Raw genomic sequence first — 12516 nt, 5'->3', positions numbered from 1 at the left:
GCAGGGTTCAGAGACTGTTGCTATCCAGTTGGTATAAGCAAACAGAACCAAAGATCAGGGCAAATTCAAGAGGTGTGCGTCTAAAACATGTTGCCAGGTGGCAGATCTGTATGTTGTTTCTCTGGAAGCTGAGAGTCGTTGTCTTCATCATACGAGGTTGTCAAGGCCTGGGGTGGCTCCCTGGATCACCTGTGGTGGGGACAATCATGGGGCCACCGTGCCAAGCATGTGTTGCTTTATTAACAACCAGTCCAAGGACAAATTCTTACCGTTCTGGTTTCTGGGGACTGACTTAACTTGGCTGGCCTTTCTCTCTAGGTCTTACCCCATATGGTCTACGGTGACTGAGGCTAGAGTCATCGTTAAGGCTCACCCCTTCACATGTCTGGAGCAGCTGACACTGGCTGGCACTCTCAGCCTGGGATACCTGGCTGGGGTGCGGCAGGGCAGGTAGGGGGAACGTAAAAGGATGCATCTCCTTTATGAGCTGGGCTGGCCACATCACATCTGCTGCATCCCATTTGTCAGAATTCAGTTGGAAGTCCAGCCTGCACGCAAGAGGAGGTCAATCAGTCAACAGCTGCCCTCGAAGAGAGATATACCAAAGAATTGGTGGTTTTCTCCGCAGCTGTATCACTTTTTAGCCAGAAGAAAGACCTCTCTGCCCTTGGTTGTCCTGGTCTCTAAAATAAAAAAATAAGAAAGTAACTCACCGCGCAGGTTTTTGTGAAGATGAAATAAAATTGTACCCAGTACTCAAATGTGTGTTAGTCTAGACCATGATCATGCCAGCTGAAGACGTAGCTGATGCTGATGTTGGCAGCCGGGACGACAGGATTCCGAGCAGACACAGTTTGTAGAGGTGCTGGTGGCGTTTGATAAGCCCCAGTGCCGACAGGACAGAGTGACTATTTAAGGTTTGAAATCTTTGGTTCACCTTATTTTAGTGACAGTTTCCAGATATAGGTCAGTGCATCTAAACCTGGCCCCATTTATGGCAATTTATTCCATTATAGGATAAAGTAGTTAGACTCATGAGTAATAATTACTGTGTCTGCCGTGCTTTTAACACCTCAGCAAGTAATCCTCACCTCACCCCATGAGTAACTTTGATGAACACCCTTCCCACTTCCAGGATGAAGCCAGACCCAGGGTCATGTGGCTTGCCCTGAATCCCAGTGTGGGGAGGTGAAGCTGGGGGATCCTGATTCTCTAGACCCCCTACCATGACCAAGTGACTGCCAGTCATTGCCCAGTACCCAACGCTATGCTCAATATGTATGTGAGTGACAGACAATAAAAGCCTCGCACCGTACGCTGTTTTCTCTTTCGGTAAATTAGCATTTTTGTGATAATTCTTTGGCACCCAAACTTTGACCTAGGAGAGGAGATAATATGGGGAAGGACTGTTCTCTGTGCCGGAGTTCGCGCCCAGGCCCTTCCAGCTGTCAGCCTCTGCATTTCTGGTCTGCAGGACGCCGCCGCCGATCTCGCAGAGACCAAGGTGAAGGGTCAGCGCGCGTCCCCGGGTGTCCCCACCCCTCCGGGCGCTCACCGGGGGGCGCTGTGCGGCCTGCGCCTGGGTGAGCCGCGGCCCTGGAGCGAGGGGCGCGTCCGGGCGAGGTCGCCGCCCCCGCCGGGAGAGGGGAGTGGCCGCGCCGCCGCCGCTGCCGCCGCTGCCGCGCCTGAAGCCAGCGCACTCGGAGCCGGGCGGGCGGACGGACGCGGCGCTAGGTACGCGGGGCGCGCGGTGGGCTGCGCGGCGCGGGACCCTCGGCGGCGGCGGCAGCGGCTGTGGCACGAGCCCCGCACCGTTCGTTCGGACCCGCGTCCCCCAGGCGGCGGCCAGCGAGCAGCACGCGGAGGCGGAGCAGGCGGAGGAGCGGGCAGAGCGGGCGCCGGGCGAGGTAACGCTGCGCTCCCCCGTGCCGGGTCCCTTCCCGCCCCGTGCCTTTGTGCGCGCGCGGGCCCGGGGCTCAGCCGCAGCCTGCGGCCGCGGGTCAGCGCTTCCCGGGGCGCTCGTGCGGGGCGCGCGGCAGCGCTCCGGCGTGAGCCCACGCGCGCTCGAGGTCACCCCGAGGGTGATCGCTGCTCCGTGTGGCTCCGGGGGGCCGGCCGGAGCTGGGGGCCGGGGCTCGGCAACTTAAGTTGCTCTCACTCCGTGATATCCGCTTCGTACCTATGGGCACCGGGGGACCCCGCTTTCCACGGGCCCACGCACCCCTCCCTCCATCCCTCGGGCCCACTGGAGTTTCCTGGCCCCCGGGGTCTATGGAAGGACATGGTATGGCTTCCTGTGGGAAGGGGAAGCGGAGGCAGAACAATGGGGCGTCCTGGGGAGTGGGGTTCAGGTGCGGTGTGCCGGGGCCGCGGCGCACGAGGAGGGGCGCAGGACCCGGTGGCTCGCCCTGCGCGTGCAGCTGCGCTCCACTCCTTTGTTCGGCCACCGCGGAGGGGGCTGCCCCGGGTCCCGTTTCCTGCCCGGGATGGGATTGATTCACAGTCCCAGAGAGGCTTGGGGAAGGGGGCGGGGCTCGGATGGAAACCAGATTGGGAACGGGAGCCCCGGAGGGTGCTGGGCAGGGTGGAGCGCTGGGGAGGGGGGTGACGAGAGTGCGTTGGAGTTAATTACAAACACAACCTTCTGTCTGAAGGCCTGTGGAGTTTATTTGCGGTGCTTTGTTCGTGCTACGGCCTAGCACTAATTGTTGCAACAAGTTCTGTTCTTCCTTGAAGTTGTAGGCTCGGGCCCTGGGAGTTTGCTGAAAGCAGATCTTGTTAGAATGGATGAAGAGCTTTTTTCTTTTCTTTCTTTTTTTTTCCTTTTTTGAAAGATTTTGCAGTCAATCAGGATACTTGTGTACGTGTATATCTGTGCATTTCATTGTGACTCGAATAGGCAGACAACAAAACAAAACACCCAAACAAAAAACTGTGTTTTGACACATGGCTTATACCCTGGCCGACCTGGAACTCAGAGACCCGCTTGCCTTTGCCTCAGTGCTGGGACTAAAGGTGTGCACCACCACCCCCGCCTAGGGTGTGTGTAGAATCATTTTGACAAAATAGTTTTCTTCATCATCCTACAGTATAGTATGATGCATTTCCAAGAATATTTGAGGCTTGGGAACCACCAGGAAATCAGACGTTGCTAAATAAATGAATCAGATGATGTAATACCGAGTGGAGAATTCTTTTGTCCTTGGTCCTAGAAAAAACAAAAAAACAAAAAACACCCCACACTCTTTTTGGGGTTGGGTTTTGAGACTGGAGCCACAGCTTCAAGTGCTCTGTGCTTTCCCGCTGCCTGTGGACCAGCTGGAGTAAGAGAGGAGAACATGCTTGACAGTGAATAGTTCTCTCGTTTTTTAGGAGGAGTAAAATGGCATGTAGTACGTCAGGCCTTAGTGACACTGACCCCGTCCTAGACTAGAGCCGACAATCTCAGAAGGACTGGCCGAGCTCAGACCGGGAGTGAGCCTTGGGGACTGAGTGAAGGTTGCTTGTGAGCAGGGCATTCCAAGCAAAACTGTTTGGGGAGGAGGCGGCTGACATTTCCAGGCACTGATGGTTATGCCTGTGGGACGCCGATGGAAGAGACCCAAAGTCCAGTGCAGGTTAGAATTACTGTGGTGTTAGATAACCTAACAGCCTCCTGGCTGGGACCCGCGCTGCCTGTTGGACAAGCTGAGGGGCCACCGTGAAACCACCACGTTGGCCATTTGCTGCTAAGAGGAGCTGAACCCGTAAGCCTTTTAACCTTAGAAGGCGAATTGGGAGCTTACTCTGGGGGAAAAAATGTTTTGTGCCCGCTAAGTGGTAATGGAAAAGAGCTGTGCAAGCTCCTGCCTGTCTCTTTGGAGGGGGATGTGGTCAGGCGTTCGGGCCAGGCTGTAAAGCGGTGGAACATGTCCTGAAAAGCCATTGTGATGTGGAGTTGGAGTGGGACGGTGTCCAAGTGTTGCGTTGTGTGTCCTTACAGCTGACACACGGGCTGGCGAAGCACCGTGCCACAGACAGTCCACAGAGCGACTTGACTCTTTTTTTTTTTTATTATCCCGCCATTCTAGACTTTCCATTCATATGAGCTGTTTGGTTAAGTGCGGTCGGTTGGATGCCTCCCAAGTGCTCTTGGGTCCATACATTAACAAAATGTAAAGCCTAGTGCTGCTGGAGACATGAATGGGAGACTCCTTAAAGAGCTAGCTGGTTTCTGGCCTCTGGCTGTCCCAGTGGATGTGGGATTGTGTGATACGTCAGGCAAGAGGTTGCACACCCTTCTGGGGTGAATCAGCACTCTGTCAAACCTGGAGTTGAGGGCTGGCTTTCCCTGGGTGCTGCACAGCTGGGCAAAGCAGTGGGGATGGACTGACATCACTGGGGAGGAGTGTGGGCTGGGAGTGGGCCGGGCGTTTGTCTAAGAAGAGAACGGTGGTGTCCTTGGCATCTCTTGGGGGTCCATGCCGGTACCACTTGACCTCCTTTTGGGGCGAGGTGTGTGTCTCTTCCATCTCTGCCCCATTGTTTGCGACAGCTAGACATTTAGATTTTAATGGAATAGGCTAATGCTAGTTATAGTTACCGCTGAGGAGGTTCATTATGTGCAGAATTTTACAGACATCCTCTCTATATTAATCTTTAAAATAACTTGGCCAAAGGTCTCAGTTAGCCCAGGCTGGCCTAGAGCTCCTGATCCTCCAGCCTCTTCTCCCACCCCCAGGCTAGCGTTACAGGCACAGCCCTCTGTGCCCAGTTAAAATTATTTATTTATTTGTTTGTTTTGAGACAGGTCTTTTCCTCCCAGACTCTCCAGAAATCACTATATAGCCTGTGCTGGTTGTTAGTGAATGGCAATCCTCCTGCCTCAGCCTCCCGTGTGCAGAGATTGTATGTGTGAGCCAAAGCTCCCTGCTCAGTGCATTGCCTCTGGTTCTGTTAGAGTTCTGCAGGTCTCTAGTAAGTGACAGACGTGAGGTTTGAGTGCCTGATTCTAACTAACACAGTGTAATTGCTGGGCGTGGTGCTGTATGCCATTAATCCTCGTAATCTGGAGGCAGAGGCTGACAGTGAGTTCAAGGCCAGCCAGGGCTATGTGGAGAGACCCTGTCTGAAAAAACAAACCACAAACATAAACAGAATAGTGTGAATAATCATAATTTGACCATTCACCTGAACCTCTGCAGGTTCCAAATCATTATCACGTGTATTATAATTGATCCTTCCCTAAAGCCACTGTGAAGTAGGTTTGGAATTGCAGATCCAGGGACATTACTGTTTTTAAAATATCATGGTTTGAAAGGTGTATATGAATGCTTAAAAAATACCCCACCCCACCGGGGTCTTATGTAGGCCAGGCCGGCCCATATCTTACTGTGTAGCTGAGGATGACCCTGAATATCTGTGCCCCCACCCCGACGCTTCCCTCTCCAGAGTGCTCGATTACAGGCTTGTGCCGCCTCGCTTATGAGGCTGTGGAGGTTGAATTCAGGACTTCCTTCATGCTAGGCAAGGACTCTCCCAAGGGAGTTACATCTCTAGCTCTCTTTATGGCTGTGTAGTCGAGGCTGGCCTGGAATTTGCCGTCCCTACACCCCTGTGAACACTGGGATTAAAGGCGTGTGCCACCACACCCAGTTTACATAAACAACTTTATTTATAAAAAGTTAGGCTGCCAACATTTAAAAATAAGTTCTTTTTTAAAAAAACACTTCAAACTGGTAGAGTAGAAGTTGACTTTATATAGGATTATCCGTTTTCTCTTTCTTGAAGTCCATTTTAGCTCTTTTTATCTTAAAGCCTTTAAGAACACTGCCCTTTGCTCCTCAGCTGAGACCCAGGAGGAATGTGATGCCGAGAGGAAGTGGGACATCAGAATTGGAAACACACGAAGCCGCAGGCTGAGGATTTTCCCAGCACATGCTCTCCGCCCGGCGGGGGCCTTTTGCGAAGACATTCTTCCGTAGGGAAGTGTCAAGGGTCTCCTTCACTGGATGCTCTGAGGTCATCACATTACTGAGCTCTGTGGGAACACACTCCACATGATTTGTGTGCTTAGTCCTTCCCCACTGGGATGTGAACTAGTTTAGACATCAGGGTGGAAGGGGAACAGAGATGACCTGTGTCCTCGGACTGCAGCAGAGTGGTGCTGGGCAGAGAGACCAGGCCTTGGGACAGACTGACCACCAAGCCAAGCGCAGGAGCAGGATGGAGCCTTATATTGACACACACGAATTATTTATGGAGTTCTTAGATGCTCCTGGAAAGATTAAAGAAAAATCACCCCCTTATACACACACACACACACACACACACACACACACACACCATACATGTATACATACATAGACATGTTCCTAACATAAGAATTTAGAGACTGTAAATTGTGCCTTTATTTGTCTTAAGTATTTCAGTCCAGGATACTACTGGGGTCTCCAGGGTCAATGGCTCCCAGTGGCTTGGTCTCTTTCTGCCCGTTAACTTCTCTGATAAAGGCCACACAGGCCCTGCAGACCGGTCCTGAAGCAGTGCTTGGGGGGGAGGGGGGAGGAGGGCCCTCAGCAGACGGCCCTGACGGCATTTTGTGGGCTGCGACAGTTTTGGGTGCCTTCTTCATCAGGCTGCATTTTATTAAACACCCAGCTGAAGTGAGACCCTGTACTGGACACCCTTCAAAAGCAATAAAGGAAACGCATCGTTCCTCGGAGGGCAGCGTCGCAGGGCAGATGGATGTTGTGGAGGTGGAGAGAGTGGCCGACAAGGCCAAGGCCGCACATGCTGCCCAGATGAAAGCTGAAAATAAACAGAAGCAGGAGAGAGGAAGGACACACAGGTGCCAGCTCCGTCCTGGGCTTCGTTTCCTTCAGTTACGATGATGTGAGAAGATTCAGGCCCCGCACCCTGAGCTCCAAACCTGGAGTATCAGGACCCGTTTTGTGCGAGAAGGACCGAACAACACATGGGTTCCTGTCGAGTGCTTGGCTCCGGCATCCTTCCGTTCTATGTTCCCGGTGACTGCAGTTCATCACTGCCTCCAGGGTATTTCATGGTAACTGTAGTTCACCACTGCCTCCAGGGTATTTCACTGTGACTGTAGTTAGTTCATCCCCACCTCCAGGGTATTTCACTGTGACTGTAGTTAGTTCATCCCCACCTCCAGGGTATTTCACGGTGACTGCAGTTGACCACCACCTCCAGGGTATTGAGTTTTGGGCTGTGGTGAGCAAGATACACCAAGTCCGTAAAGGAGGGATCTCTCTCTTAGTCTCTTTTCCTGTTGCTGTGTTAGAATATCTTTTGTTTTGTTTTTTGTTTTTTTGAGACAGAGTTTCTCTGTGTAGCTTTGGAGCCTGTCCGGGAACTCACAGAGATCCGCCTGCCTCTGCCTCCCGAGTGCTGGGATTAAAGGCGTGCGCCACCACCGCCCGGCTAGAATATCTTGACAAAGGAATTTAAAAGAAGAAAGAGTTCATTTTGGCTCATACTTTAAGGTACAGTGAGTCCTGGCTGGGAAGTCAGGGCATCGGGAGCTCGAAGCTGCTGGAGATGTTTTTTACTACAGACAAGAGTCAGAGGGCAGTGACCTGCTGCTGCTGCTGATCTCAGCTTTCCCACGTAATGTAGTCCAGGGTCCCAGCCGGAGAGATGCCGCCCACAGACCCACCGTGGATGGCTCTTTCCACCTCAACACAGTCAAGGTAATCCCTAGACGTGCCCAGGGGCCCATCTTCCTGGGAATTCTGGATTCTGTCAAGTTGACACTAGCCATCACCTTCCTAGTCCATGTTATGCTCTGGGCTATTCATGATATTGTTCCCTAAGTACTTGGTTTATTATTATTATTATTATTATTATTATTATTATTATTATTATTAGTGCATGCATGTGCACAGGACGTGGCATAAGTTTTTTCCCATCCACCTTGACAGGGGCCCAGGGATGAAACTTAGGTCACAGGACTTGAGTGGCAAGCACTGAACTATCTACTGGCCTTGGGCCACTTTCAAGGAGTGAGGTTTTTTTTTTTTTTTTTTTTTTAATAATTTATTTATTTTATTTTTGCCTGCATGTATGTCTGTGTGAGGGTGTCAGATCTTGGAGGCAGAGACAGTTGTTAGCTGCCATATGGATGCTGGGAATTGAACCCAGGTCCTCTGGAAGAGCAGCCAGTGCTCTTAACCACTGAGCCACCTCTCCAGCCCTCAAGGAGTGAGTTTTAAGGATTTGGAGAGAGCACCCACTTTGGAGAGAGACTCCCCCGTTCCTCGTTTACTTCGTCACCAGGCCTCAGACTTCCTGTGTGTGCCCTTGCCCGGCCCATGGCTGGGAAAATGGGTCGGTCTCTCTCACTTCATCCTCCTCTTCTGGATTTTGTGCTCAGCTCCCCAGGCCTGGTTCTTATCACCACAAGACTTGGTTCTGAGAAGCCAGGCCCTGGCTGGGGGCCTTCCTTGTCGGGTCCTCCAGACCCCCAACCTCACCTCGCTTTCTGCAGGAGTTGGGTGCCGTGGAGGATTGTGGGAGCTTGCCTGGCCTCTGGTCTTCAGTGTACCCGGGGGAGTGTGCTGTAGGCAGTGCAGGGTGACGTGAGCGTGAAGTGGCGGGGCTGGCCTGCGAACGGCCTGCGAGCAAAGTCGGGCAAAGGGGCGTTAGTAGAATTAATTGTTTTTTAAGTTTTTAAACTTATTTCAAAAGAGAATCTGGGTGATTAGATTTTATCCTTCACGCAGTTATCACAAAGATTTCCCCTTAATATGTCATAAAAATGTCTGGGGCTGGTGGTGTAGAGTCCTTGCCTAGTGTAAAAGGAGTTTAACCCGTGGTGTGGGGGTTGGGGGGCAAACCAAATCACCCCAGTCTCTTTTACATGAGGCAGTCTCACCACTGGGTAGCCCAGGCTGGCCTTAGGCAGTCCCATCCACTGGGTAGCCCAGGCTGGCCTTAGGCAGTCTCATGCACTGGGTAGCCCAGGCTGGCCTTAGGCAGTCTCATGCACTGGGTAGCCCAGGCTGGCCTTAGGCAGTCTCATGCACTGGGTAGCCCAGGCTGGCCTTAGGCAGTCTCACCACTGGGTAGCCCAGGCTGGCCTTAGGCAGTCCCATCCACTGGGTAGCCCAGGCTGGCCTTAGGCAGTCTCATGCACTGGGTAGCCCAGGCTGGCCTTAGGCAGTCTCACCACTGGGTAGCCCAGGCTGGCCTTAGGCAGTCTCATGCACTGGGTAGCCCAGGCTGGCCTTAGGCAGTCTCATGCACTGGGTAGCCCAGGCTGGCCTTAGGCAGTCTCATCCACTGGGTAGCCCAGGCTGCCCTTAGGCAGTCTCATGCACTGGGTAGCCCAGGCTGGCCTTAGGCAGTCTCACCACTGGGTAGCCCAGGCTGGCCTTAGGCAGTCCCATCCACTGGGTAGCCCAGGCTGGCCTTAGGCAGTCTCATGCACTGGGTAGCCCAGGCTGGCCTTAGGAAGTCTCACCACTGGGTAGCCCAGGCTGGCCTTAGGCAGTCTCATTCACTGGGTAGCCCAGGCTGGCCTTAGGCAGTCTCACCACTGGGTAGCCCAGGCTGGCCTTGAACTCGAGCTTCCTTTGACTGTCTCCGGAGTCCTGGACTTACCCAGTCTGAGAATTCAGTGTCTTTAGATAGCTTAGAAAACCGAATTGAAAGAGCAATGGAAGAGCCTACTAGCTGTTGGTCTTAGGTGTCACGGACCTATTACTCTCCTTCCCTGGTTTTATGAAGGATTTTCAGGCAGCGACCTAAAAAACCACACACAGACACACACATACACACAGAGACATATACCATACACATACCATATACACACACACACACCACACAGACACACACAGTACACGCACATACACACACACAGACATACATACACAGACACCACACACACACCATACACACACACACACAGAGACATACATATACACACAGACACACACGGACAGACACCACACACACACCACACAGACACACACACACCACACAGACACACACACACCACATGCACACACACAGACACACACAGAGAGACATATACTACACACACACACCATACACATACAGACACACAGACAGACAGACACCACACACACACCCCACACAGACACACACACCACACACACACACCACACAGACACACAGACACACACAGAGACACAGACACACACCACACACGCACACACAACTGATTACAAGGTTCCTGCTGTCGCACTCACAATTTCCAGTTTATCATCTCTCCGGCCCCCCCCCCCTCCTTCCCTTCAGGTTCTGTGCTGTTCGCCCCCGCAGAGCTGGTTGGAGTGTTCAGATGGGAAACATTGCTTGCTTCCCAAGCTGACCATTTTCCCCCTTGAAAATGCTTCAGAAGAATTGCCAATGCTCATTCATGTTAGAGCCAGGGCCAGCTGCCTTGAGGAATAGCTTAATTTTCATAAACATTGGGTTTGTGCCAGTTTGCATTTCTAGCTATATTTTCAGTCCTCACAGAATCTACTTACATTTGGAGTGGGAATCATGGTTTTGAATGAGCACTGGCATGAGGAGCCCTGCAGGAAAAAGTTCTCATTTGCCTGAAATTTCCAGGGTGTGGAGATGAATTCACAGAAGCGTGCGAGCTGCCGCTCTGGGTTGGACTTGGGGCTTGTTCCTGCAGTGATCTGTGACATCTGGGGAAGGAAGTGCGGTGCGACTTTAGATCCAGGGTCCGAGGTGTCTTGAACCTCTGTAGTAGCGTAGTTTCTTAAACACATCCCAGACCTCTCACTTTCCCTAAAGGTAGAACTTGGGAAGTTGGTATTTGGATTGTGAATCCCAGTTCTGGAATGGCGTGGTTGAGAGGCGGCTGGGACCCAAGGGTCATGACGGTCACTCCTCTACTGTACACATCCAGGCTCATAAAGTTGTGGGGCTGACAGGTCCAGGAACGGGACCCCAGCCAGGCCTTTGACTGGTTGCTTTCTTGCTGTGGAGATGGCTCACTGTCCCCAGATCCATTTAAATCCGTGCCTGGCTTGGCTATTTTTTGCTAAAAAGCGTTCTTACCGCCCACGTCTCCATTTTCTGCGACCCTTTACCCACTTAGTTCTCCCTGCATTCAGCTTGCGCTCTCTCTTCAGATCCTTAAGCCTTTATTCTGGTTTAGACCTTTCAAAGCATTTGCCCAAAATAGGTTGTTCCACAAAAAAGAAAAAAAAAGTAGTAGAGTGGAAAAAATAAAGCTCATAAATTCCATAAAAAAGGGTTCCTTGGCCAGTGTTGGCCCTGCTCCGTTTGAAGTGCGTTTTCCTTGCAGGAAGACCTCCTGGTCTTTGTGGATGTCGTGTACAGTGAAGTCCGCAGAAGGACCTGTGGCTGTCACACATCCTGACTGACGGATGCCTCCGGGACGTCTTGAGAAATCTTGTTTCCGCACCCCTCTGCCGGGGTCACTTCATTGTACATCTTTAGACCCCCGGCCCTCCGACTCTGCGGAGAATGTGTGTCCTGCACCAGCTTACGCTGGAAATAGCGCTGTGTGTCCACCATAGTGTACGGCGGGGATGCACACCGTTTGCCACGCTCTCCAGTCCGTGTGTCACACACAGCTGCCCCGTTGTGTCTCCTTTCAGGTTAATGTGTGTGTGTGTGTGTGTGTGTGTGTGTGTGTGCATGTGCATGTGCATGTGTGTGTGTTTGCGTGTGTGTGTGCGTGTGTGCATGTGCGTGTGCGCGCGCGCGTGTGTGCGTGTGTTCGCGTGTGTGCACGTGTGTGCATGTGCGTGTTCTCCCACATCGCTGTGAGTGCCCCACCCCTACCTTTGCTCCGCCCTCAATTTTGTGTTACCGGAATTGCACGTATTTAAGCAGAAATTCAGGAGAACCGACTGCGGCTTTTATGTTCGTGGCTCACTGCCACACGTGTGATAGACCTCTCCGTTTACTTCGGTTTTTTTTCACATCTCCCTGGTGAAATCTAATGCGCAGTTTATGTGTGAAAGTCTTTCCTGTCTCTGAGATTTCCCTGGGTGTTCATGGCTCCCGTGGTCATTGTGAGGGGGTTGTTTGGTGCCTCTGTGACTGCTGTGTTCGGTCTATCAAGAAGGGATTGGCTTTGTTCATAGACGGCTTTAGGATGACTGCGCTCTTGCCTCACCGGTACTTGCTTTGGGAATCTGAAATCAGGTGGCTTTCAGTAGAGCAGGAAGTAACTTCAGCATGCATTGGAAATGTCACATTTCATTTCAGTTTAAAAACTATATACTTTTAGAAGTAAGGGAAGGTGACCTCTAGTTATTTAAATACATTCATTGGTTTATTCATCAGTATTTGGATGCCTGCTACAGAGTCATAATAGTGAACAGAGATGATGTGGTTTGACTTCCATGGAAGAGTGAGAGATTTGGTTGTGGAGACGGACACGGATCACCACGTCTCTTTCCTCCTCTTCCTCTAGTCCAGACTGACATGGAACTCATGCTCCTTCATCCCCCCTCAGTGCTGAGAGTGGCCGGTGCTACAGCCTTGGCACAGAACCGT

At 52.0% G+C, this 12516-nt stretch overlaps 2 protein-coding genes across 3 annotated transcripts in view; one reads left to right on the top strand and one right to left on the bottom strand.

The window, feature by feature from the left end:
• Nucleotides 1–1378: 1378 nt before the first annotated feature.
• On the bottom strand, nucleotides 1379–11526 carry LOC119088931 (basic proline-rich protein-like). The gene is made up of 5 exons (XM_037210457.1): nucleotides 11374–11526; nucleotides 10500–10667; nucleotides 8478–8618; nucleotides 2180–2477; nucleotides 1379–2121 (listed from the first exon to the last, which is right to left on the bottom strand). Exons 1-5 carry the CDS (start codon nucleotides 11524–11526, stop codon nucleotides 1379–1381), a joined length of 1503 nt encoding a protein of 500 aa, XP_037066352.1.
• Nucleotides 1716–12516, top strand: part of Myo1b (myosin IB) — a 178763-nt gene continuing 167962 nt past the window's right edge. Inside the window, exon 1 of one of the 2 annotated variants that reach the window (XM_037210425.1) lies at nucleotides 1716–1734. The gene's annotated coding sequence lies outside the window, so the exon portion shown is untranslated. Of the gene's footprint in view, nucleotides 1735–1775; nucleotides 1908–12516 lie in introns of those variants that run through there. The other variant, XM_028886602.2, reaches the window with a different exon arrangement.

Source organism: Peromyscus leucopus, chromosome 13 (assembly GCF_004664715.2).
Source record: "Peromyscus leucopus breed LL Stock chromosome 13, UCI_PerLeu_2.1, whole genome shotgun sequence".
In the NCBI taxonomy this organism is placed as follows: Eukaryota; Metazoa; Chordata; class Mammalia; order Rodentia; family Cricetidae; genus Peromyscus; species Peromyscus leucopus.
The sequence above is the reverse complement of the archived record's forward strand: the minus strand, read 5'-3'. Positions and strand labels throughout refer to the sequence as shown.